Genomic DNA, 23,528 nt, shown 5'->3' with positions numbered 1-23,528 from the left:
GAGGGGGGGGGGGGGGGGGGGCATTGCAGTTTAGAACAGAGTTGAGGAGGAACTTCTTCACTCAAAGGGTGGTGAATCTCTGGAATTCTCTGCCCGTTGAAGTGGTGGAGGCTGCCTCACTAAATATATTTAAGACACAGGTAGATAGGTTTTTGACAGGCAAGGCTTATGGGGAGAAAGCGGGAAAGTGGAACTGAGCCACTTCAGATCAGCCATGATCTTATTGAATGGCGGGGCAGGCTCGAAGGGCTAGATGGCCTACTCCTGCTCCTATTTCTTATGTTCTTATGTTCACAGCACTTTTCAAACATGTGACCCTACCACATAGAAGAAGTGGCAGCAGACACATGGGAACACCACAACCTGCAACTTCCACTCCAAGCCACAAACCATCTTAGCTTGGAAATATATCACTGTTCTTTCAGTGCCACTAAGTCAACTTCCTGGAACACACTTCCTAACAGCATTGCAGATGGATGGCAGCAGTTAAGGTGGCAGTTCACTACCACCTTCTCGAGCACAATTAAGGATGGGCAACAATTGCTGCTTTGACAGCAATGCCCGCATCTCATGAAAGAATAGAAACACTATCACTACCACCTGAACATTGGTGAAATGGAAGGAGAACAGGGAATGGCCTCCCTGATGGTTTACAGCCAAATGTATCTCCTAATATATAGCAATGTGAAGGGGACCTACAGGAAACAGCACTATTTCAATGCCTTCCTCCAGATAGAGCTTCATTTTCTCAGAAATCCCAGCTCTAAAGGCTGAGTTTATTAACATTGACATATACAGTTGAGGTTAGATATTAAAACTTTGAATTTAGCACAACATATCTGCCAGCCAGGCTGATTTAGTCAGATAACAAAAAATCCTAATTACTGTTAGTATTAAAAGGGTTAGGTCAAATGCTCTACAAAGTGCCTCAGGATATTTTCAAACAGTCCAGGAACTACATAAATGTGAAGTTTAATTCAACTCAGTTACAAACAACTCTGGACACACCTTCACAATAACTAGATTGGTGACAGCAGTTCAGCTTTGTGAATCAATGTTATTCCCAGTGGTGGAGTACAGATTTGCATCTGCTTATGACCAGTTTGGTGCAACACGAAGCGGCCAGGGGTCATGTTGCTCAACTGTTTCAAGGTGCAGGCAATCTGAAGCCTTAGAGGACCCCAAGGGAAATAAAACTGGGTAACCAACTTGCAGCATCAATAAATCATAACCTACCTCCAAGGCAAGTTGTTGAACCTGACCAGCTCCGTGCACTCGGAGGAGAGAGAATATCAATTTAAAATGTCCAACGCATTCAGTCTCAGCACCTGCAACAAAATTCAACATGAAGACCAGCAGATGCAAACTGGAGCCAGTATAAAAAAATGGCACAGATTCAGCACAGAACAAGAACTCGACATGGTTGAATCTAAGAACTAAAGCATTTTCTTTGCAGTTTGCGAATTAGTGGCATTCAGCTTCTCCACCAAAACGGCAAACTACCTGGCCAATATGCTTCTGGCAAACAGAAGGCATTCCTATCCTGCACTTACAAGGTGGTTAATTTGATAGCAGTTGAGGAGGGAAGCAGATTCTAATATGCACTAAATTGGAACATTCTGCAATGTGGGCAATAAGCCGGGTTATTTATAACCATGGCAGATATTCAAACACAGATTCTCAGTCAAAACAGTTTAAGTTGAAGCTCTCCAACTTGAGAGAGAGAGTTTACCATCTGAGCAAGACAATGAAATTTTTACAACATAAGTTTCAGGTTTTCAAGTAGGGATATCTACTGTACAACAGCTAACCTGTATTTCATGAACCATGTTAAAGTTAGGATCTTTGAATGAAATCCCTTCGGCAAAAAAATGCAACAGGGTACTGTAGCCAATGACAACTACATACAATGAGTTCGATGTCGTTCAAGTGAGCATTAACCACCCACCCACTTCCCCCCTCCCACACCCCCCAAATTGCATATTCCAAATGCTGGGTATTTTCTTCTGAAAGATATTTTAAAATGGGAACCTTAATGGAAGCCAAAGGGGTCACCATTGCAGCAAGATTAGGCTGGTGCTGTTCAAAATCACTAAATGTAGCATTCAGGAACATATGAACGGATTGGAGAACACAAGCATTGATTTATAAAGGGCAAATCATGCCTAACAGGTGAACTTTGAGGCAGTTTTTCTTCTATGTCTTAGATCACATCCATTACTTTGGGAATACAGATTCTTGTAACTGAAGGCACACACTGTCCCACCAGTAATAGTTAAACTGATTTTGACTATATTGATTAGGAGGAACATTGGCAAGAATTTCTTGCTTTTTTTTGAAAGTACAAGGGATTTTTTTTAATATCCAGTCGAGCAGACAAATGAAGCTTCTGTTTAATATCTCAAATAGTGGCACCTCAAATAGCTCAGCACTGACAAGAGTGTTAAGTGTCAGCTTACGTTGTATTCAAATTGCACCAACCTGGATTGTTTTTGATGACATTACGTAGTGCCTCTAGAGCCATTTCAGCTCGCCTCAACCTGTCTTCATGCTGATCAGATTCCACTTTCCCCATCTGTGTCATGGCCATCAGAGTGTGTAGATATTGTGCTTGTGATCCTATGTAGTCAAGCAGACTGGCTGCAAAAGCCTTCGGAAACTAGGAAAGGAGAATCAAGTTGAAGCTATGGTACTTATCTTAAGAGGAAATATTGATACAAGGGGCTTTAGATTTAATTATTTGTTTCTGCAGTGAATATTCTAACTGTCTCTTAAGGGAATAGAACTCAGTTAAATAAACATTTCTGAATTCACATGCCCCTTTACAGGGAAGTCATCCTGCTATTGCACTGGTTCTCCAGCTCAGCATAGCACCCATGGTGGGCACTTACAAAAAAACAGTGTAATAACAGGCACAGACAAGTTCAAGAATTCAGGTAATGCAGAGAAATGTCACAAGGATGATCAAATGCCAGGAGAACTGAATGAGAAAGAACCCTTTTCAGCCTTGGAAGGTGATCGAAGAGACATATACTGAGATAATTAACGAATGTGGAAAATCACTGACATAAATTACATGAATGGAAGGAAATACAGATAGAAGTCAATATAAAGCAAATCTAGGAATGGTTACTGATGTGTCCTTTATAGAACTTGATCGATAAGAAAAAAAAAGACAAGCTTTAGAGGTGAAAGCCCTAAAATGATTTAAGGTAAAATGAAACGCGCCAAAAGAAGCGACTTTCTAAATTGGAAAATGAGCTCACTCGTTGGTCAATTGTTTTGGGAATCACAAAATAGATCCTAAAATGGTAAGAGCAGCACTGCTAGCAACAAAAAAAGGCACAGGTTAGCCATGAACTCCCAGACAGCTGGCCCCATTACTAGCAGACAGCATAGGTCAGCACAATGCACATCCAAAAAGTTCTGGAAGCCGCCCATTCCTATTCTGAACCCAATTTTTACCATCTGGGGTACAGAATTCCAAAGACACGCAACCCTTTTCTTCATTTCAGTCCTAAACAATCGATCCCTTATTCTGAGACTATGTCTGTGTTTTAGATTTCCCAACCAGGGGAAACAATCTCTCAAAGTCCATCCTATCAAGCCCCTTCAGAATTTTGTAGGTTTCAATGAGATTGCCTCTTATTCTTCTAAATTCCAGATAACACAAGCCCAATTTACTCATCCTCTCATGGGACAACCCACTCATTCCTGAACCAATTGAGTGAGCCTTCACTGTACCACCTGAATGCAAGTAAATCCTTTCTTAGATATGCAGACCAAAATGGTGCCGTATTCCAGAAGTGGTCTCATCAAAACCCTGTATGATCATAAAAAGATTTGGCATTCTTGTACTTCAACCCCTTTGCAATAGGGACCAACATGCCATTTGTCTTCCTAATTCCTTGCTGCACTTGCATGCTAACTTTTTGCATTCCTCATATCAGCAGGCCAAAGTCTCTGAGCATTAATACAAGTTTCTCACCTTTTAAAAATATTATTTTTTTTATTCTCATGACCAAAGTGGATAACTTCACATTTTCCTATTTTATACTCAATCTGCCAAAAACTCAACTCTTAAAATGTTCTCTAGATAAGCCTCTGAACTTGAATGAACTATTCCAAAACTTTACTGCCACATTCTACTTAGCCATCAAACTTGCAATCGCTGACTTACCCTCATTTCCCACAGCAACACTTAAAAATTCTTATTTATTTTCAAATCATTCCAGGCCTCCCTATCTCTTGATTGGTTATAACCATTCTATCTCCCTGCTTGCTCCTGACCAATAGGGATTTACTACGAGTTGATTTCACAATGCCAGCATTTGAAACAGAATGACACAAAAGGGGAAATAAAAATAGGTTTCCTGGCTGCTACATACAAAAAAAAATTAAGAATCAATTCCTGTAACTTTCAGTTCTCCACACTCCCCAACCTTTTTTCTCTGTTTTACTTTGTTATTCATTCAGCTTCCCGATGTTTCTTTCTAATTTCCTACATATGCCTCACACTCTGTCACCTTCTGTGCCCAACTCTGCCTGTCAATCCATGTCCTTCCACCTGCCTCTGCTATAGGATCATCAATGGGCCGAATGGCCTCCCTCTCCATTCTATGGTTCTGTAATAGCCAAATTACGTCAATATTTTGTGCAGTGTAAATTTTCCTTTGTAAAAAAATACAATTGACATTTCATTCTGTACTATACAATGAGAGATGCAGGATTTTTGCTCAGAAGCCCAAGCATTTCCATAGGATGAACTGTCTTTTTGCAATCTTACCTCTAATGGGAATGTTGGCTGTTCATTGTAGACTCTGACAAAAACTTCACCAACGATGAGCTCTTTCGCATGTTCACTGAAAACAAACTCAGCACCATAATTCTTATCACAATCCCCCTTGATAAAAGATAAAACATTGACAATTACTTGAAGTGCTAATCAAAGCAATTAGACCTTTAAAGGTCAGTGTCATAGAGTCACTACCATTAGAAGTAGACAAAACTCAGTAAAAGGTATGATTGTGTGTTATTCAAATTAGTTTTGAAATGAACCAGAATTTGGGCAAACCATTAGTAAACCAATAAAACTGATCAATGATCTTCAGAATATCAGATATTCCCAAATAGTTCAGGTAAATCATATTTTACATGCAATTTACAAAGCAACAAACATGCTTTGAAAATTTGTATTTTTTTTAATGAAAATCCTGCATTTTATTTAAATGAGGGGACCTGGGCAGCATAAGTTGAATTGCAGCATAGGGGCTGTTCCAGCAAATGATGTTTAATAAAATTGCAATTAAATCACTGTCCAATTTCTTTATCACAGCATTAAATTTGGCGTTACAATCTCAAAAAAGATGCCTTACCAGGATTTATATGCATGTTCATTTTATACAACACAAGCATTCTTTCAAATAGATGCAATTTTTCATTATCAATGATGCCTCACCGCCTCCTGTATCAATTCAATGTTAGGGCACTGAAGTCATTGTTTTTTATCTCTGCCACATACTCATTTCCTAGCCACAGACTCCCTCCCTCTCCACCACGTAAGGCTGAAACAGACCATTTGCAACCTTGTCATCCTTGAAACTAAAAACTGACGACGCACATTACTGACGACTCCACCACTAAGACCATCTACTGCCACAGACATAACACCACCCATATCCAAATCAGCTTCAGCTCACCTGCTGCTTTTATTCTTATCCATGCCTTTGGTACTTCAAGGCTTGCTTTTTAAATGATCTCCTGATCAGGCTCCCACCTTGCAGCCTTGGTAAATTTGCACTTGACGCAAAACTTTGCAGCTCAGTTCTATTTAACCATCAGGCTTACAAATCACTGACTCATCCTTGTTTCCCACTGCAACACTTGGCTTTAAAAATTCTCATTTTTTTTTAAAAAGAGATCACCAGGGCCTCAACACTTCCCATTTCTTGGTTGGCCATACACAAAATACACTGTATTAAGCATTGTACCTGCTCGGTTGACCGATGGAATTTAGTAGCACTATTTAGTGGCAATAGCCAACATATTAATTTCCAACTGAGGACAAATGGCATTTCATATTGCATTACACTGCATGTTTTGTCATGTTAAATATACCACATAAAATACGCAGTCAATGTCTGAACTGTTACTTCATAGAAGTAAAAGACTTACCCTTTTTATCATACTTTCCTGCTGCCCTTCAAGAAATTCCAGCAGCTCAGCCCGAGTTCCATTGCTCCAGATTAAATAGGGATTCTCGGTGTTACTGTTGAGCATCTTGAGAATCTGAAACAAAGAATGTTCTTGTACGTAAGCAGAATGTAATCTGGCATTTCAATCCGTGTGTCACTTTAACACATCAAGAATTGACCGGAGATGCTGTGCAAAAATGCTCTGTTCTGTTCATGATATTGAAGTGATTGTGTAGCTCCAGGCAAGATTGAACAATTGAATATGCGGTGCAGTAAAGAGGATGAGTAACATTACCTCTGCTGGGCTGTCTTGAGAAAGCCTTCTTGCGACAAAAGGTGATAATAAAGCTGCCAAACACTTTCTTATTGTAGGGTTTTCAGGTGTTGCCTTTTCATCTGGCAAATAGCCACCTAATCGACTCAGCGCAGTTACACAGAGCTTTGCAAGGCTATTCGAAACTTCCTGTTCAAAAGGAACCAGAACATAGCAATTGATTTCACAAAAAGATCATTTCCACCTCTACTTCTTAGCACCAAAAATCCTTGAATAAATATTGAGCTCCATCAAAATTAACTGAAACTCTTGCCAAAAACAAATTACTCTAGTCATCAAAGTCTGACCGCAGTGTAAACCAATTCTAGTTAATACCTGCTGGTTGGTTTCTTCACACTTTTGAATTCCGCTTTCTTCCAGTGTGTAATCATAGCTGAAGAGGTAGACTAGAAGGTGCCACAGAATGCCAGCTTGAAACAAGTGTGTCTGTAACCAGTAATCCACAGCAAAGGAACCAACACATTCAACTGCCAGCATGGCCGTACGTGGTAGGCTCTGTGCACAAAGACAGACTTAGAATGCAAGCTTAAAGCGACTATTTTACTACAGTTCCAAGTATCCTTTATTTGCAAATCCAAAAACCGAACGCATCCAATAAAAACACATTTTTAAAAGCCTCATTGACCTTCAGTGTGGGAAGTCTGAGTCACACTGACATAAACCTTGCCACTCACTTGACCTTTAGCATGGGAAGTCTACTTGTGCACCTGCACTGTTTCCCTCACGACTTGTGTGCCTGCATTTTTGACTCCTACAAGCATAATTGCAGATGGTGCCAGAGGTGGGAACTTATTACGGATCCCCTGCATTTATTATTCAGTGATATATTGTACTTTTCTAGCCAGTTATTCAGTTTAGACCACAGCTAGGCTTTGGACTTTGTAATGCAAGTCGGCCTAGACTTGTACAGTGTATCCAACAGCCCAAATTATCTGAAATCCATACTGCAATTAGCCCCGAGGGTTTCTGCATTAGGAACAATCAGATTGAGATAATTCATAGCATTGTATGCAATACTGTTCTTTAGGAAGAAATTCTGTTCCTTTCCCTTTAGTAGAGAACGCAAAGTTAATGTATCTGAACACACAAAATAGGAACACAGTAGGCCATTCAGCCCCTCCAGCCTGCACCACCATTCGTAAGATCAAAGCTGATCTTTTAAGCTTCTAACATTCCCATCCACCCCCAAGAAACTTAAGATTCTTATTAGACAAGGGAATTAATCTCCCTCTGCCTTAAAGATATTTAACGGTCCTGCATCCATCACATTCTGACGCAGAGAGTGTTCTATTCCTAAGCCATCAGAAAGAAGTTCTCTGCATCTGTCCCAAAAGGACAAGTCGTAACTTTGAAAATCTGCAATGATCCGTAAACGCCTTTTACAATCAAGTTCACTGCAAAAATACCTACTTTGCCATAATATAGCAATCTGCAGAGGTCTCTTATGATGTTGGGCATCTCTGTTATCTTTTCTCTGCATTCTTCAAACTGAGCTGCAACACTGTAACATTTACAGATATGGCCACAGACCTACAAAGGAAGACAGATAACATATTAATCCCACTCCATCTTAGTGCAGAATTTCAAGCTACACTCCAATTTTAATAATCTTACCTCCACAGCCATATCACCCTTTTTGCTCGAGTTTGTTAATACTGCCACACAACGTGCAAAGCCATCTTGCAGCACCTGAAAAATGAACAACCACTTGCAGAATTACTGGAGGTTTACTCGCATTGCAAAACTGGAAGCTGATGAAGCCTAAAGCAACCATTTCAGTCATCACACAGAGCATTAAACTAACTGTACCTGGTTCTTGGTGGAAATGTAAAATCATGGTTATTTGTGTTGCAAGTAGGCTTACATTAACACTGCAATGAAGTTACTGTGAAAATCCCCTAGTCGTCCTCAGAACCAACAGATAAGAGCAAATTCTACAGCACGACCACACCCCCGCATTCAATGGGGGGGGGGGGAAGAGAGAGAGAGAGAGAGAGAGAGAGAGAGAGAGAGAGAGAGAGAGAGAGAGATATATACCTGGAGGTGACACAATGAAGGCTCACTGAATCGGTCTCTGGGGGGAGTTTAACTTTATTTATTAGTATCACAAGTAGGCTTACATTAACAGTGAAGAAATTACTGTGAACATCCCTTAGTCGCCACACACTGGTGCCTGTTTGGGTACACTGAGGGAGAATTTAGCTTGACCTAACCAGCACGTCTTTTGGACTGTGGGAGTAAACTGGAGCACCTGGAGGAAACCCACGCAGACACAGGGAGAATGTGCAAACTTCGCACAGACAGTGACCCAAACCAGAAGTCGAACCTGGGTCCCTGGTGCAGTGAGGTAGTAGTACTAACCATGGTGCAGTGAAGCAGCAGTACTAACTGTGGTACAGATTGTAAAAATCCAATTATATTACTATTATTATTAGGTGACACAAAAATCACCGTACAAGTAAATTTAATGAAACGTTTCCAACTTATACTTACAAACTAGATCCTGTCCGCTGACAAACGCTGACTCAATTTCAAAACTTGTGTACACAAGATCAGAATTTTTGAACAATAGTTTCCATACTTATTTTCCTAAACACAGTATATACAGTTGTGGTGCACAAGTTACCTCTATTCCATTCTCTCTGCGAAGCTCCTCAGCATTCAATGCTGAGCAATTGACAGTATGATAAGCCAATTCAGTGGAAGCTGGTAACAAGGACACCTTGCTAAACAGTTGATCATCTGAAGTTTCCATAGTAATGGTCTTGATTAACATCGGGTATCCTGCATATTTGTAGGGTTCTAGATCTACAGGAATAAAAAAAAAGGGACAAAGCCGAATCATGAAAATTCAGATAGTCATGAAATTACATATACTCTATGGAAAACGTTAACTTGAAATGCATAATTGCCAACCTACAAAATTTTAAAAAGCTAACAGCGCCTCATAAAACACTGACAACAAAAATGATTCAATTGGACAAACTGCTCCAAAGGCCTATGAACTGGTTACTGCTTCAAGGTGACTGAAACTGGTCAGCAGGCTGTTGCATTGGATCTCATGAGTATTAGTGTTTTGGGAGCACTGCTCTGTACAGTTGAATTTGTCAGGAAAGCTGAAACAGTCTCATGAAGAACAAAATATTAATTTGGTGGTGGGGGGAGCAGAGGTCAACTAGAAGATGTCAAGTATGTTGGATTAAGAAAAATGAAGTTGGCATGTGAATTCTGATGGTGCACAATGGCTTTTTTCGGGTGGGGGTATTCACAGGAAATTTTGATATTTGACCCAAATGGTGCTTGCTCCAGCATTTTTGAAATCTGCTACTATTCAGAAATGAGAGTGAGACAGATACAGCCCAGAGGCAGACAGGTAGTCAGCACAGTCCAATTCAGAGTCAACAGCCCAGAGGCAAAGAGATATTCAGTGCATAAGTGAATTTGCCTGGCATTCCTGTCTTTTTTAAAAAACTCGGAACTGTAGCAAAATTCCACCTGCAATGGCTGATGTAAAATCAGTTCCAGCAGCTCTCAGGAAAAACTATTCAAGGGATTGTTACATTACACCTGAATTAAAGACCAGAGAATAACATCACCATAACAACTTGATACAGAATGATAGAACAAAAAAGGTGGTTAGTGGGTCCAAGAAGCCCATTGATTGAAAGTGCTACGCAATTGGTGAACTCTAACCCTTGTTGCTTCCCCATTTTCCTTTCAATTATTTGTCAAAATTCCTTTTGCAAGTTACTATTGAATCTGCTTCCGCCACCCTTTCAGGCAGCGCATTCCAATCACAACTCACTGCATTAAAAAATTTCTCATCCTCATTCATTCATGAAATCATTTTGATTTTATTGTCAATTTCCTTGCATGTGTCCTCAGGTTACTGACCCTTCTGTCACTGGAAATAGCTTCTCCTTACTCTAGTGATGTAGTGGAAATGACACTGGACCAGCAATCCAGAGTCCCAGGCTATCGCTCTGGGGACATGGGTTCAAGCCTCACCAAGACAGTCAGTGGAATTTAAATTCAATTAACAAAATAACTGGAATCAAAAGCCAGTCTTAGTATTGGTGACCATGAAGTCATCATGGATTGTCATTAAAAAGCCATCTGATTCACGATATCCTTTAGGGAAGGGAATCCACTGTCCACGCCTGGTCTGGCCTACATATCACTCCAAATCCTCAACAAATGTAGTGCCTCTTAACTATGCTTCAAAATAGTTGAACAAGCCACTTCATTCAAAGGCAATTAGTGATGGGCAGCAAATGTTGCTCTTTCCAGTGGAGCCCACATCCTATGACAGAATGAACAAAAATTCAAAAGCATTCATGATTCTGAATGCATCGGTGAAATCTGCCATTAACAATCTCTGTCCAACAACAACCTCAACATCTCTAGTCTCTTCACGTGGCTGAAGTTATACAGTGTCTCCTTCAACCCTCTCCATTACTGCAAGAAATTCAAGTTAAACATGATTGGCCTTTTTAAACAAATCCTTGCCGCTTCATTTACTAAAGCCTACTTTCTGGGTGATTGGATTGTCTTCAAAAGCTTCTCCGCCACCAGCATTAGGCTGACCAGCTTGTGGTAAAAAGTCTGACAACACCAGGTTTTAGTCCAACCGATTTATTTGATAATAGACTCACAAGCTTTCGGGGTTAGTCCCTTCATCAGGTGAATGCCATTCACCTGATGAAGGGACTAACCCCGAAAGCTTGTCAGTATATTATCAAATAAATCGGTTGGACTAAAACCTGGTGTTGTCAGACTTTTTACTGTGTTTATGCCAGTCCAACGCCGGCATACCCACATCATGACTACTATCGAGCTTGTGGTTGCCAGGTTTATCCCCTGAACAGAAATGTAATATTTGCAAATCTTCCAGTTTTCCAATACCAATCCGTATCCATGGACAACTGGAAGATGGTGGCCAGAGACTCTGCTATATTCACCCTTTCTTCTCTGTGACCACCGCCACCTCACACCCCCCCCGCCTCCCCGGTTCACTCCAGAATGGATGACTTTTTTCCATTTCTATTTCATTATTGCTTTTGCCAAATAATTCAAATTGCTTACTGAATGCAATTCAGTAGTAGTGTGACCTTTTGCTAGAACAAGGACTTACGAAACTAACAACCAAAAATATTTCCAAAATGGCAAAATGCTTAATTTGTCAAATTAAAATAAAATACGCCAGCATTCCTCATGGACAGACGATCTTACCATTTTTGTATCTGTTGAAGAGGATGCTTTGTGTTTTCAGGATGAGAATAATATTCTCTGGATCAGGTCCATCTACCACTCTGATTGACTTTGTACACAAGTATTCATAAGCTTTATTCACCTTTTCAAAAATATCCTTGAAAGAAACCGTACAAAAGTTTAATAGAAAGCGAAAAGGTCTGCAACATAGTTCATAGCATTCAAAGCCCTAAGAGCTGCAATTTCCCCTTTCAACCTCTGTTTCGCCCTTTGAGGCGCTATTTAAAACCTATTGCTTTGGAACACGGAACTCAGGAGTAGGCCGTCTGTTTGTCATTCAATAAGATGGCTGATCTGGTTGTGGTCTCACAATCACCTTCCTGTATGCCCTACATAACCCCTGACTCCCTTTGTCTATCAAAAATCTAACTCTACCTTGAATTAATTCAATGACCCAGATTCCACTGCTTTTTGGGGAAAAGAACGCTGCATACGAATAACCCTCAGAGAAAACAACCTCATCTACATCTCAAAAGGAAAACCTCATTCTTAAACTCTGCTACCTTAAGAGAAAGCGTTCTCCAGGGATCCACCCTTTCAAAGTCCCTTCAGGATCTTGTATGTTTCAAATCAGACCACCTCATTCTTCTAAACATCAATGGATATGGGCTCAACCTTTCTTAACAAGATAAGCCTTTCATCCAGGAATGTAACAACTGATCCTTCTCTGAACAGCTTCTAACAATATATTTTTTCAAACAGAGACTAAAATGATACACAGTATTCCAGGCGCGATCTCATCAAGAACCCGTATAGCTCAAGTAAAACCTCCCTAATCTTTTCTATACCATTCCTCTTGCAATAAATGCCAACAACCCATGTGCCTTCCCAATCACTTGCTGTACCTGTACACTAACATTTTGTGATTAATGCTCCAAGATACCCCAATCCCTTTGTACCAAGCTCTGCAATCATTCTGTCTAAATAATATGCTGTTTCTATTCTTCCTGCCAAAGTGAAGTTGTTCACATTTTCCATTATACACCGTCTGCCAATTTTCTTACCCACTCAATTAAGCTATCCCATATCCCTCTGCAGACTCTCCATCTCTTGACAACATACCTTCCTGCCTATCTTGGTGTCATTGGCAAATTTAGCTACCATACATTCCCTCCCTTTGAACTTTTGGTCACTGCCCTCACCATTCACATGGTTCAGCATCAAATTTTTTTCAGAGTCTCGGGAAGGCTCTTGGGACATTTTAATACTTTAAAAGGCACCGTGTGCTGTTGGTGATTAAAAAAGTAGCTGCCATTGAAAAAGGACCACCAGCAACCCAGTGCACTACTTGTTAGCATATAAAGTCACTAACCAACTCCAGATTTTTATATTTCATGCAACAAAGTAAAGCAAGGTTGCCATTGTAAATATTCTTTCAAGGTCACCAGTGCATACACATCTATTATTCACGATTATGGTATGAGAACTTACCCTGCCTTCAGGATTTTTATCAGGATGATATTTCTGTGCAAGTCTGAAATAGGCTTTCCTGATCTTGCTCTCATCATGCCTATCAGGAAAATTAATGGCACAACAAATTACTCATGGCTAATATTCATTCAAGATCACAAAGAATCTCTACGCAGTCTTCTAAAATAGCTCCCTTTATTGATTCGCCCACCATGTCTCCAAGCCAACCTACAGAAAAATTCAGAAATACTTGTCGAAGGATACTCCAATTGTGTCATCTTTTGCCTGAATGCGTAACTTAGTTACAAAGCCAAGCAGTTAATTGAAGATGATACAATAGGTTTTGATTCCTTGGTTTACACCAAGGTCAGAACAGCAAGCTTAATAAAGTACCTCAGTATTTAGAAATGAGGTTCCAAGTTTATAAATATACAAAATTTCTCAAGCATCAAAAGTGATTCAGGAGACATTACCATGTTTTGTTTTTAATTGGCATTGGAACGATTAAAGCTGTCCACAAGTGCTATCTTCAAGATTTTTCTGAGAGGGGTTTACAACAGCACTAAAACCTCCTGGGGCCTCAAACTAAAGTCTATTTCTGTGCAGTTTATTCTTCAGAAAGAAGCTCAAATCTTGGCAGGATTTCAAATATGTTTATACATAGCTTGCAACATGGGACATCCTACAAGCTACACATACTCAGAACACAGCGATTGAAAGCTCTCAGCCTCTAGGAAGTAGTGGTACCCAGTTAAATTCCAGGTTTTTAAGACAGGCTGAAATCAAAGTAAAAATTTTAATGAACATATTAAACAGCCTGGTAAGACCAATCATGTTATTTTGCAATGAGTTTTTTTTTTAATTGCTTAATTTTCCTCCTACAGTCTAAATCTGGAGTGGCACAGTGGTTAGCACTGGTGCCTCACAGCATTAGGGACCCAAGTTTGATTCCCGGCTTGGGCCAGTGTCTGCGTGGAGTCTGCATGTTCTCCTCGTGTCTGTGTGGGTTTCCTCCAGATGGCTCCAGTTTCCTCCCACAGTTCGAAAGAAATGCTGGCATTGTCATGGTAATTCTCCTTCAGTGTACCCAAACAGGTGCTGAACTGTGGCGACTAGGGGATTTTCACAGTAACTTTGCGACAGTGAAAACGAAAGCCTACTTGTGACACCAATAAATAAACTTTAACATGATAGAGCAAGATAGCAGATTTTTCTTGATAGCATGGAAGGTTGACACAATCTGGACGTGGGAACTTACAACAGGGGAAATAAGTGCAACTATCAAGGAATGAAAAAGTCAGTTTTCACTTAAAGGTGCTTGGTTAGATTAAAAATATGTGGTATAAAAAAAAGTATCAAATCACACTTCTGGTAGAAACTTCTGGGTACTAAGCAGCACACTCGCAGTGGTTGGCACTGCTGCCTTAGTGCCAGGGAGCCGGGTTCGATTCCAGTCCTGGACAAGTGTCTGTGCAGAATCTGCACGTTCTTGCTGTGTCTGCTTAGGTTTCCTCCGAGTGCTACAGTTCCCTCCCGCAGTCTAAATATGGACAGATTAGATACATTGGCTGTGCTAGATTCTCCCTAAGTGCCTCAAGATGTGTAGGTTCGGGAGATTAGGAGGGTAAATACATGGGGTTACCAGGATAGGGTGCAATAGTTTTGGAGAATTGATACAGACATGATAGGCCAAACGGCCTCCTCCTACACCATCCGGATTCAATGATTCTATGAAAACATCAAAGTGTTGCCGGTTTGGCATTTACTCCACAGAGTAGAGAATGTCATAATTCATTTAATATCTGCATCGTTCATAAGTTTGCCTCACATGGAATCATTTCTGTATTCAGTCACCTATGATAGTGCACTCTCCACACAAATACATTTACAACTGCAACTCATGTCACAAGCTCAAGGAGGAGAAGATCTAAATTGAAGCTGTGAAATGCACCTTCCCTGCACAGAAAACCAGCAATGAGTGAGATTTGATGGTTCGCTTAGCAAACGGTCACTATCGGGAGAGTGTTTACAAAATTGCTTTCTGATCTAATGAAAGTTCCATCAATCATAAATACTCACATTCCTTGCCCCTTTGGAAGGTTCAGAACCTCGTAAGCTTCATCGATCGACATTGAAGGTGGCTTCTTTTCCACTTCTTTTTTCCAGGCATCAAGAGTGTCTTTTAGCAATTTTACCTGAATAGAGGCAAACACAAATGTTAGCAATTCCCATACCTGAATATTAATTTAAATCCACACACTTACTGAAGCGAGGCTTGTCCAACTTCAATTAATGTAGCATTAAAATGATCTGACACTGATAGCTGAAAAATGCATTAGTATTTAGATCTTCCAAATTTAATTATCCAAATTAGAAAATCTCCCATTACAGCTACTTTTTAAAGCATGTGGCAAAGTACATAATGCATTAGCTAGAAAATGTAGGAACATTGACTTTAGGTATTTAATAAATTTCAGGAAAGCACGGCAAATGGTTAATTGCAAAAACCTGGATATGCCAATCCAGTAAGAAGTCTCAAAACACCAGGTTAAAATCCAACAGGTTTATTTGGTAACAGTAGCCACTAGCTTTCGGAGCACTGCTCCTTCAGCAGGTGAGTGGGAGTTCTGTTCACAAACAGGGCATATAAAGACAAACTCAATTTGCAAAATAATGATTGGAATGCGAGTCTTTAAGATAATCAAGTCTTCAAGGTATGAGAGTGGAGAGAGCATTAAGCACAGGTTAAAGAGATGTGTATTGTCTCCAGACAGGACAATTAGGGAAATTTTGCAAGCCCAGGCAAGTTGTGGGGGGTTACAGATAGTGTGACATGAACCCAAGATCCCGGCTGAGGCCATTCTCATATGTACGGAACTTGGCTATCAGTCTCTGCTCAGCAACTCTGCGTCGTGTGTTATGAAGGCTGCCTTGGAGAACGCTTACCTGAAGATCAGAGGCTGAATGCCCGTGACTGCTGAAGTGTTCCCCAACAGGAAGAGAACACTCCTGCCTAGTGATTGTCAAGCAGTGTTCATTCATCTATTGTCGTAGTGTCTGCATGGTCTCCCCAGAGTACCATGCCTTGGGACATCCTTTCCTACAGCGTATCAGATAGGCAACGTTGGCCGAGTTGCATGAACATGTACGTACATGCTCTTGCAACTCGGCTAACATTGTCTACTTGAAAAGCAGAGTCGATGAGCAGAAACTGATAGCCAAGTTCCACACACGAGGACGGCCTCAACCAGGATCTTGGGTTCATGTCATACTATCTGTAACCCCACGACTTTTGCCTGGGCTTGCACAATCTCACTAACTGTCCTTTCTAGAGACATTACACATCTCTCTAACCTGTGCTTTACCTTTAAGACCTGATTACTTGTAAAGGCTCACATTCCAATCATTATTTTGTAAATTGAGTTTCTGTCTTTATATGCCCTGTTTGTGAATAGAACTCCCATCACTTGACAAAGGGGCTGCACTCTAAAAGCTAGTGGCTTTTGCTACCAAATAAACCTGTTGCACTTTAACCTGGTGTTGCAAGACTTCTTACCGTTTTACCACAGTCCAATGCTGCATCTCCACATTATGCCAATCCATCCACAGGAATTTGTTTTTAGCTCAATTTAAATAATGATGCCTCTATATTTCAAGATGTTGTATTTAAGTTGGTAGGGGAATAAAATGCTGGCCAGCTAGTGATGCCCATGTCCACAAATGAATAAAAAAAGTCTCACAACATCTGGTTAAAGTCCAAAGGTTTATCTGGAATCATGAACTTTCAGAGCAGCTGTTGGACTTTAACCTGGTGTTGAGACTTCTTATTGTGCCCACTCCAGTCCAACGCCAGCATTTCCATGTCTTAAAAACATGGAAGATTTGTTACAGTTTTGCTCCAAGTGCCACCTCTCTCAATCTCTAATCCCTCTGACCAATTTGACATCCTCCAGTCCATGCAGGATGCATTGGATTTAAAAGGAGACATTAAATAACGTGGATATATTTGTGTACTTTGATTGCAGTATCTGCTCCATGGATTACTGATGCAAATAATTAATACCTTATTTGGAGGTGCAACCAATTGAACTTTAATGATGTTACCACAGGCAGAAGCCATTGCCAACATCAGTCTGCAGTTAATGGCCTGTAGTGTGCATCATCCTTTACAAACCAGATGCTTGACTGCTTTAACTGGATTCGATTCTAAACTGCAGTCAGCACGTAGCTTGTCACATTCGAATCAAATTAAAATTTGTTTGAAATTGCGAGTATAAGAAACTGAAAAGTTAAGTTATCTGATATCACAAAAGTTCACCGACAACAAAGATAAAGAGAAATGGTTCAGAAGTAGAATTGTTCCAAAACCTTGCAGACAAACAAAAACTACTTTTCATTGCCTTTGCACCCAGTTAATTTTCTCAACTAGATGGCACAACGATTAGCACTGCTGCCTCTCAGCACCAGGGACCCAGGTTCGATTCCCAGCTTGGATCGCTGTCTGAGGAGACTGCATGCTCTCCTTGTGTCTGCATGGGTTTCCTCCCACTGTCTGAAAAATGTGCTGGTTAGGTGGATTGGCCGTGCTAAATTCTCCCTCAGTGTACCCGAACAGGCAGAGAGTGGCAACTCAGGGATTTTGACAGGCTTACATTAACACTGCAATGAAAATACTATTTGTGACTAATAAATAAACTTTGACTTTGGAAGGTGTATAGCAAAAGCGAAGGAAGACTCAAAAGGAAGGCCAGCACTCCCCTCAGTAGTGTATACCAAGGTGGAAAGGGGCAACACAAGTCTCCCAACAATTCGGGACCACTGAAGAAAGTGCAAACCTAGTATCAGTTGCTGTTACCGTCACTTCTTTTGAAAGAGGCAAGGGAGTAATCTCTACAAACAGCAGTGAGGTCAGCTATCACACTGATGATTACTAGCACAAAAGGCGCTTCACATTGTTGAGCAATCTACTGTTCAAGAGGATTTGTTCATTTTTCTAACTTTGTCCAAAAAATGATATGAACGGGGGATAAAGTTCAGACAGGGCAAATGGCATTGGTGTAGTTTTGGATTTTTAAACCTGTCATCATTGGAAGATCTTGTAGCAACTTTTGAAAATACTGCATTCATTTAAATGCAGCTTTCTCATGGGTTGATAGAAAAGTATTAAATTAAATTAGACAATGTGGCCCTCTACAAGGAACATACAATATCTAAAGCAGACTCGTTCATTTGTAACAAATCTTTCAGTTCCTTAAAATGTCAACATCAGCTGTTCAGATGAGGAAGTCCTCAGTGTTAAATCAGCAGATTCACATGGTTTCAAGAATGTCTACACCATCGTTCAAAAACCATTAAACGGTTTGGCAGGGAACCAAATTTCACAATAGTTCTGAAAATACGATCAGTCATATTAAGACCAAGGCAGGAAGTTGCTTCAAAGATAATTGGCCAAGTCACCTGAAAAGCGTTTGTTTTCGTGCAATTGGAATTCTGTGCCTGCCTGCTCTCAAATACAAGGAAACCAGCAGGAAAGTGAATTGCATGTCTCAAACCCACAAACTCCACTCGTGTGAAGGGAAAGGAGTACTAGTATGGGAATGCCATTGTCACTGTGAAACACCATCCTGACTGTCTCGAACAGTGATTTGTGTTAATGTTGGATGTCCCTAACAGCATTGTGGGGGCATCTTCACAATCTACACCAAGGCTGTTCAGGGCAGCAACTCGAATTCTCGTGGATAAATAGGGCTGGGCAATAAAAACTAAGCTAGCAATGTCCACATCCTGGGAATGAAAGAAGGTGGCACTGTGGTTAGCACTGCTGCCACCTCACAGCGCCAGGGACCCAGGTTTGATTCCTGACTTGGGTCACTGCTTGTGTGGAATTTGCATGTTCTTCCATCATCTGTGCGGTTTTTTCCAGGTGCTCCAGTTTCCTCCCACAGTCCAAAGATGTGCAGGTTAGGTGGACTGGCCAACAGAAATTGCCCCTTAGTGTCAGGGGGATTAACTAGGGTAAACGTACAGGGTTATGGGGATAGGGCTTGGGAGGGATTGTGGTTGGTGCAGACTTGATGGGCCAAATGGCCTCTTTCTGTGCTGTAGGATTCTATGATTCTACATCAAACCCAAGGTAGCTCTAAAATATTTCCCCATTTGCAAATGTTTTGCGGAAAAAAATTCCAAGATTTACAGTGTCTTGAACAATTATGCATTCAGAAATTTGTCCTGTACGTTACACAGTATTACTTAGTAAGTTATATAAGTTATCAGGAAACTTACAGGATCTTTAATAGGCCAGTCAGGGAAGCGGGTGGCATCACAGAGATGCTTAAGATAGTAGATGTTACAGAAGAGCTCATTCTCAAGTTGGGGATAGCTGATGGCAGGTATAGGGCAATACTGGTACAGTGCTCTTGTGTTACTTTGCAGGCGTGGAGTAAAATCGGCTAAATGGGCAGCAATCTTCTCAATTGTTAAACGCCTGTAGGACAAAAGAAATCAACTGGTTAATTCTCAGGCAGCTTAATTCTCACCCAAAGCGCTCCCTTCGAGTTAAATCAGGGTGACCAACACACCCAAACATTCTAAAACAAAAACTGGATATCTGAAACCATATTGAAGATGCTGAAAACAGTGACCACTGACCAATAGAAATATTAGTTGGAGGGTTATTCCTAAAAACATTATCATTTGTCTGATCTTTACAGCTGCTGCCTGGCTTTCTCACCATTTTGTTTTCCATACAGTCCCTACAGTGCAGAAGGAGCCCATTCAGCCTATCAAGTCTGTACTGACCACACAATCTCACCCAGCCCCTATCCCCGTATTTGCCCCTGCTAGTCCCCCTGACACAAAGGGGCGATTTACCATGGCCAATCCACTTAACCTGCACATCTCTGGACTGTGGGAGGAAACCTGAGCACTCAGGAAACCCACGCAGACAGTGACCCAAGTTGGGAATCAAACCCAGGTCCCTGGCGCTGTGATAATTGCATAAACTACGGGCTCCATTTGAGAGATGCTCAGACCATGCAATTCAACATCTCATTTGAGGTAGCCAAAAACATCAGACGCATCAAACATCAGACGTAGCTTAACTACTTGTGAAGTTAACTGGCGGGTGAAACTAGAACTGCGGGGGGCATAGCCTCAAAATAAGGGGGAGCAGATTTAGGACTGAGTTGAAGAGGAACTTCTTCACCCAAAAGGTTATGAATCTGTGGAATGTCCTGCCCAGTGAAGCAGTTGAATGTTTTTAAGGCAAAGATAGATTTTTGTTCAGTGAAGGAATTAAGGGTTATGGTGAGCGGGCAGGTAAGTGCAGCCGAGCCCACAAAAATATTAGCCATGATCTTATTGAATGGCGGAGCAGGCTCAAGGGGTTAGATGGCCTACTCCTGCTCCCAGTTTTTGTATTCTTTAGCTTCCTGAACCACACAGAGCATCAAGCATAGAAGAAGAGTTCAATGGCAATGACTTGATACTACTCATCACTTCAAGATGGCACTGGAGCGAGTTGACTTCTTGCAAGCTGTTTCCAGCATACCCTCTAATTCTATTGTTTATCTTCGTTCTATGCTTTTAAAACTAACTCTCATCAACTCTCCAACAATGCTCTAGTGCAATCTCTTACAGGATTTGGCAATCCTACATTCTACACTCTTCTTTCCTTCTTCCCAGCGCACAAACAACACTGTATATCAAAACGTGACAATAATAAGTCGAAATCATTTCAGCAATCCTGTGGCTTGATACTACATTTTTTTAAAATTAAGACTGAATTAGAGATAGTTTTCACTGTAGATTGGTGTCTCTCGGATTTGTGTAAAATTCCAGAACAGATTTCAGATTGAACCCTTTTGAAAGCAGACATAGAAACATTGAAGCTAAACATTTGACTGTGCCAACCTATCGACCCTATCAGAATTCAAAACACCAAAGGATCATAGAATCTCTATGGTATGGAAGGAGGCCATTCAGCCCATCAAGTCTGCACCAAAAATAATCTCACCCAGACCCCATCTCCATAACTCTAATTATTTACTCTGCTAATCTCCCAACACTAAGGGTCAATTTAGCATGACCAATCTACCTAACCAGCAATGTTTTGGAAACCTGCTCAGAAATGGGGAGAACCTGCAAATGCCAAATGGACAATGACCTGAGGCTGGAATTGAACCTGGGTCCCTGGCACAGGGGCAACAGTGCTAACCACTGTACCACCCAAATACCAGACCTAACATATTGGGTAATGCAATGCTTTTAGAGTTTACTGCTCATCATCATTCTTGAATGGTTTCTTCTTTCATAGATCAGGTTTAATGTCTTAAAGGTGACCTGACCCCAACCCCCCACCCAAAAAGTCAGAAGGGCTCAAGAGTCTGGAGTGTTCTGGACAGTATTGAATTTCGCTGCCTCAGTGCTCATTTCAAGCATTCTCCTTCTGAAAAAGGAGGTTGTCTGGAAATTATAGGCTTGCGAGATGTTAAAATAAAATAACTTAACACACCAACATGGTGCCAAAGGGTTTATGCATTATGGGAAGGAGTTGGCTTAAGTTGGAAACTCAGACAAGCAGTCAAGGCAACACAGAGGGCAGTCCAGCTGTTGAGAAATAGAAACCTTTAATAAGGCAAGGCAAAACAATAACTTGCAATTACACAGCAGTATAGTGTAGTAAAGCAGGGCTATACTTACAATTAAGCATAATATAGGCTCAAGTTAGAGCAAGTTATAGTATTCTCTCACTGATCTTGCCTATTTCGGGGCTGATGGACGCGGAGATGTGCTGGATTTGACAAGATCAAATGCATCTCCTGCTCATGCAAAAGGAACAGATGGTTAAGGAATAGGGGGCGCACATACCCTGATAAAACTATAAAAACTACTAGTCCCAAGATATATAGTTTAGGAATAGGACTTGGGTGAGATGTTCTGTCAGAGAGCTGGTGCAGATTTGATGGGCTGAATGGTCTCATTCTACACTGTAGGTGTTCTATGATAATAATGAGCAAGTTAGGATAGGAACAATAAGAGAATTACTGAATAAAAGCATGCAAATGCTGCTCAGCATCAAGGAAAGTGTTGTGAATCACAGTTTAGAAAGATGTCAGCTGCCTTTAGCTAGCTTCCATCACAAACAGGCCAGGAGACAAAAGGATGACATGCCATAGATGGATCACTGCAGAGTAAAGAGCAACAGAATCTGGTGTAACTCTACAGCTGGGACTTTCTAAATATTACCCTCTGCATGTCTACTGTTGCATCCAGTAAACTGATAAGTTACTGTAGACTCATTGTGCTTGTGTATTTGTGATTCACAGATCACTAGAAATTAAGGCAAAAACTAAAAAGGAATCTGTCGGAAGTTGCTGATAAACAAACTCGAATCTTGGACACATTAATCAGTGACTAAAACCTGACAAGTGATTGATTAACTTGTTTCACACTGATCGATCGGATACATTCTGATATTTGACCTTCTTGCAAAAACGCCCGAAAATATGCTCCCTCCTCCTAAGCACTAGTTTCTAAACTCCATTTTCAAAGCTTAAAATCTGCAACAACATCTACAAGTTCAACGTATTGGTAACAGACAGATTAGGAAAATGTAGATTAGGCAGCAGAGAGGTTCAGCCACTACCTCATTTCATTGCTCCAAATTGCTTCTGGAGTGTCAAATTCACCCAAGAAAATCTCCGAGAACTTTTCTGGCTCATAATTTTCCAGGTAACAGACCATTGCTTCAGGTAAAATGTGTCCCAGGACACTCCGCTGTACGAGATCTTGTCCTTTTGCCTGCATAAAATGGAGACAGAATGAAGGAATGTGGCATTTGCCTTTTTCCACAATGCTCTCACCTGGTTTACACACGTTGAATTGTGTGAAGTATTAAAACAGGGTTAAGCTATTAGTTTACAAATGGTGCTGGAATACACAACCTCCATGATAAATGGGTGCACTGAGTTACTGCCTTGATCAACGCCATGTTTACATTTTTTCAAACTTGCTATATTAAGCCTTGCAATCAAAAAGGGACACATTGGTGAGCTGCAAGGTGCTCACGGATAAGTTAATAAGTGTGTCAGGTGATGGTTTAAACCAAGTTGGCATAGATATCAGGATATAGAAGTGGAAAAAAAGGAAGAAAGTGCATCAAGGGGCTGGATAGTACAGAGAAGGAAGTAGTTCCATGCTAGGCAAGAACAGACCAAAAACAAATATGAGGAATGCATGCACAGGTTTAAAATGCACAGAGAGTACGGTCGGTGAGCTATAAGCACAAAAATGTGGTGATCTGATGTGGTGGCAATAAT

The 23,528-nt window shown here is 40.8% G+C and overlaps 1 protein-coding gene across 5 annotated transcripts in view; it reads right to left on the bottom strand.

The window, feature by feature from the left end:
* Window positions 1–23,528, bottom strand: part of dnajc13 (dnaJ homolog subfamily C member 13) — a 128,787-nt gene that overhangs the window by 33,090 nt on the left and 72,169 nt on the right. For all 5 annotated transcript variants that reach the window (XM_080202262.1, XM_080202253.1, XM_080202271.1 and 2 more), the window contains 14 exons: window positions 22,856–23,010; window positions 19,492–19,693; window positions 15,289–15,404; window positions 13,231–13,309; window positions 11,761–11,896; window positions 9,155–9,336; window positions 8,143–8,217; window positions 7,939–8,058; window positions 6,844–7,023; window positions 6,490–6,657; window positions 6,175–6,288; window positions 4,787–4,903; window positions 2,482–2,659; window positions 1,237–1,328 (listed from right to left, as the gene is read on the bottom strand). In XM_080202262.1, the coding sequence (XP_080058388.1) occupies window positions 1,237–1,328; window positions 2,482–2,659; window positions 4,787–4,903; window positions 6,175–6,288; window positions 6,490–6,657; window positions 6,844–7,023; window positions 7,939–8,058; window positions 8,143–8,217; window positions 9,155–9,336; window positions 11,761–11,896; window positions 13,231–13,309; window positions 15,289–15,404; window positions 19,492–19,693; window positions 22,856–23,010 (1,914 nt within the window). The remainder of the gene's footprint in view (window positions 1–1,236; window positions 1,329–2,481; window positions 2,660–4,786; window positions 4,904–6,174; window positions 6,289–6,489; window positions 6,658–6,843; window positions 7,024–7,938; window positions 8,059–8,142; window positions 8,218–9,154; window positions 9,337–11,760; window positions 11,897–13,230; window positions 13,310–15,288; window positions 15,405–19,491; window positions 19,694–22,855; window positions 23,011–23,528) is intronic.

The sequence above is a fragment of the Carcharhinus amblyrhynchos genome, chromosome 2, assembly GCF_965287045.1.
Source record: "Carcharhinus amblyrhynchos chromosome 2, sCarAmb.v2.hapA, whole genome shotgun sequence".
Classification (NCBI taxonomy): domain Eukaryota; kingdom Metazoa; phylum Chordata; class Chondrichthyes; order Carcharhiniformes; family Carcharhinidae; genus Carcharhinus; species Carcharhinus amblyrhynchos.
Note: the sequence above shows the minus strand (reverse complement) of the source record. Positions and strands in the feature narration are given on the sequence as shown.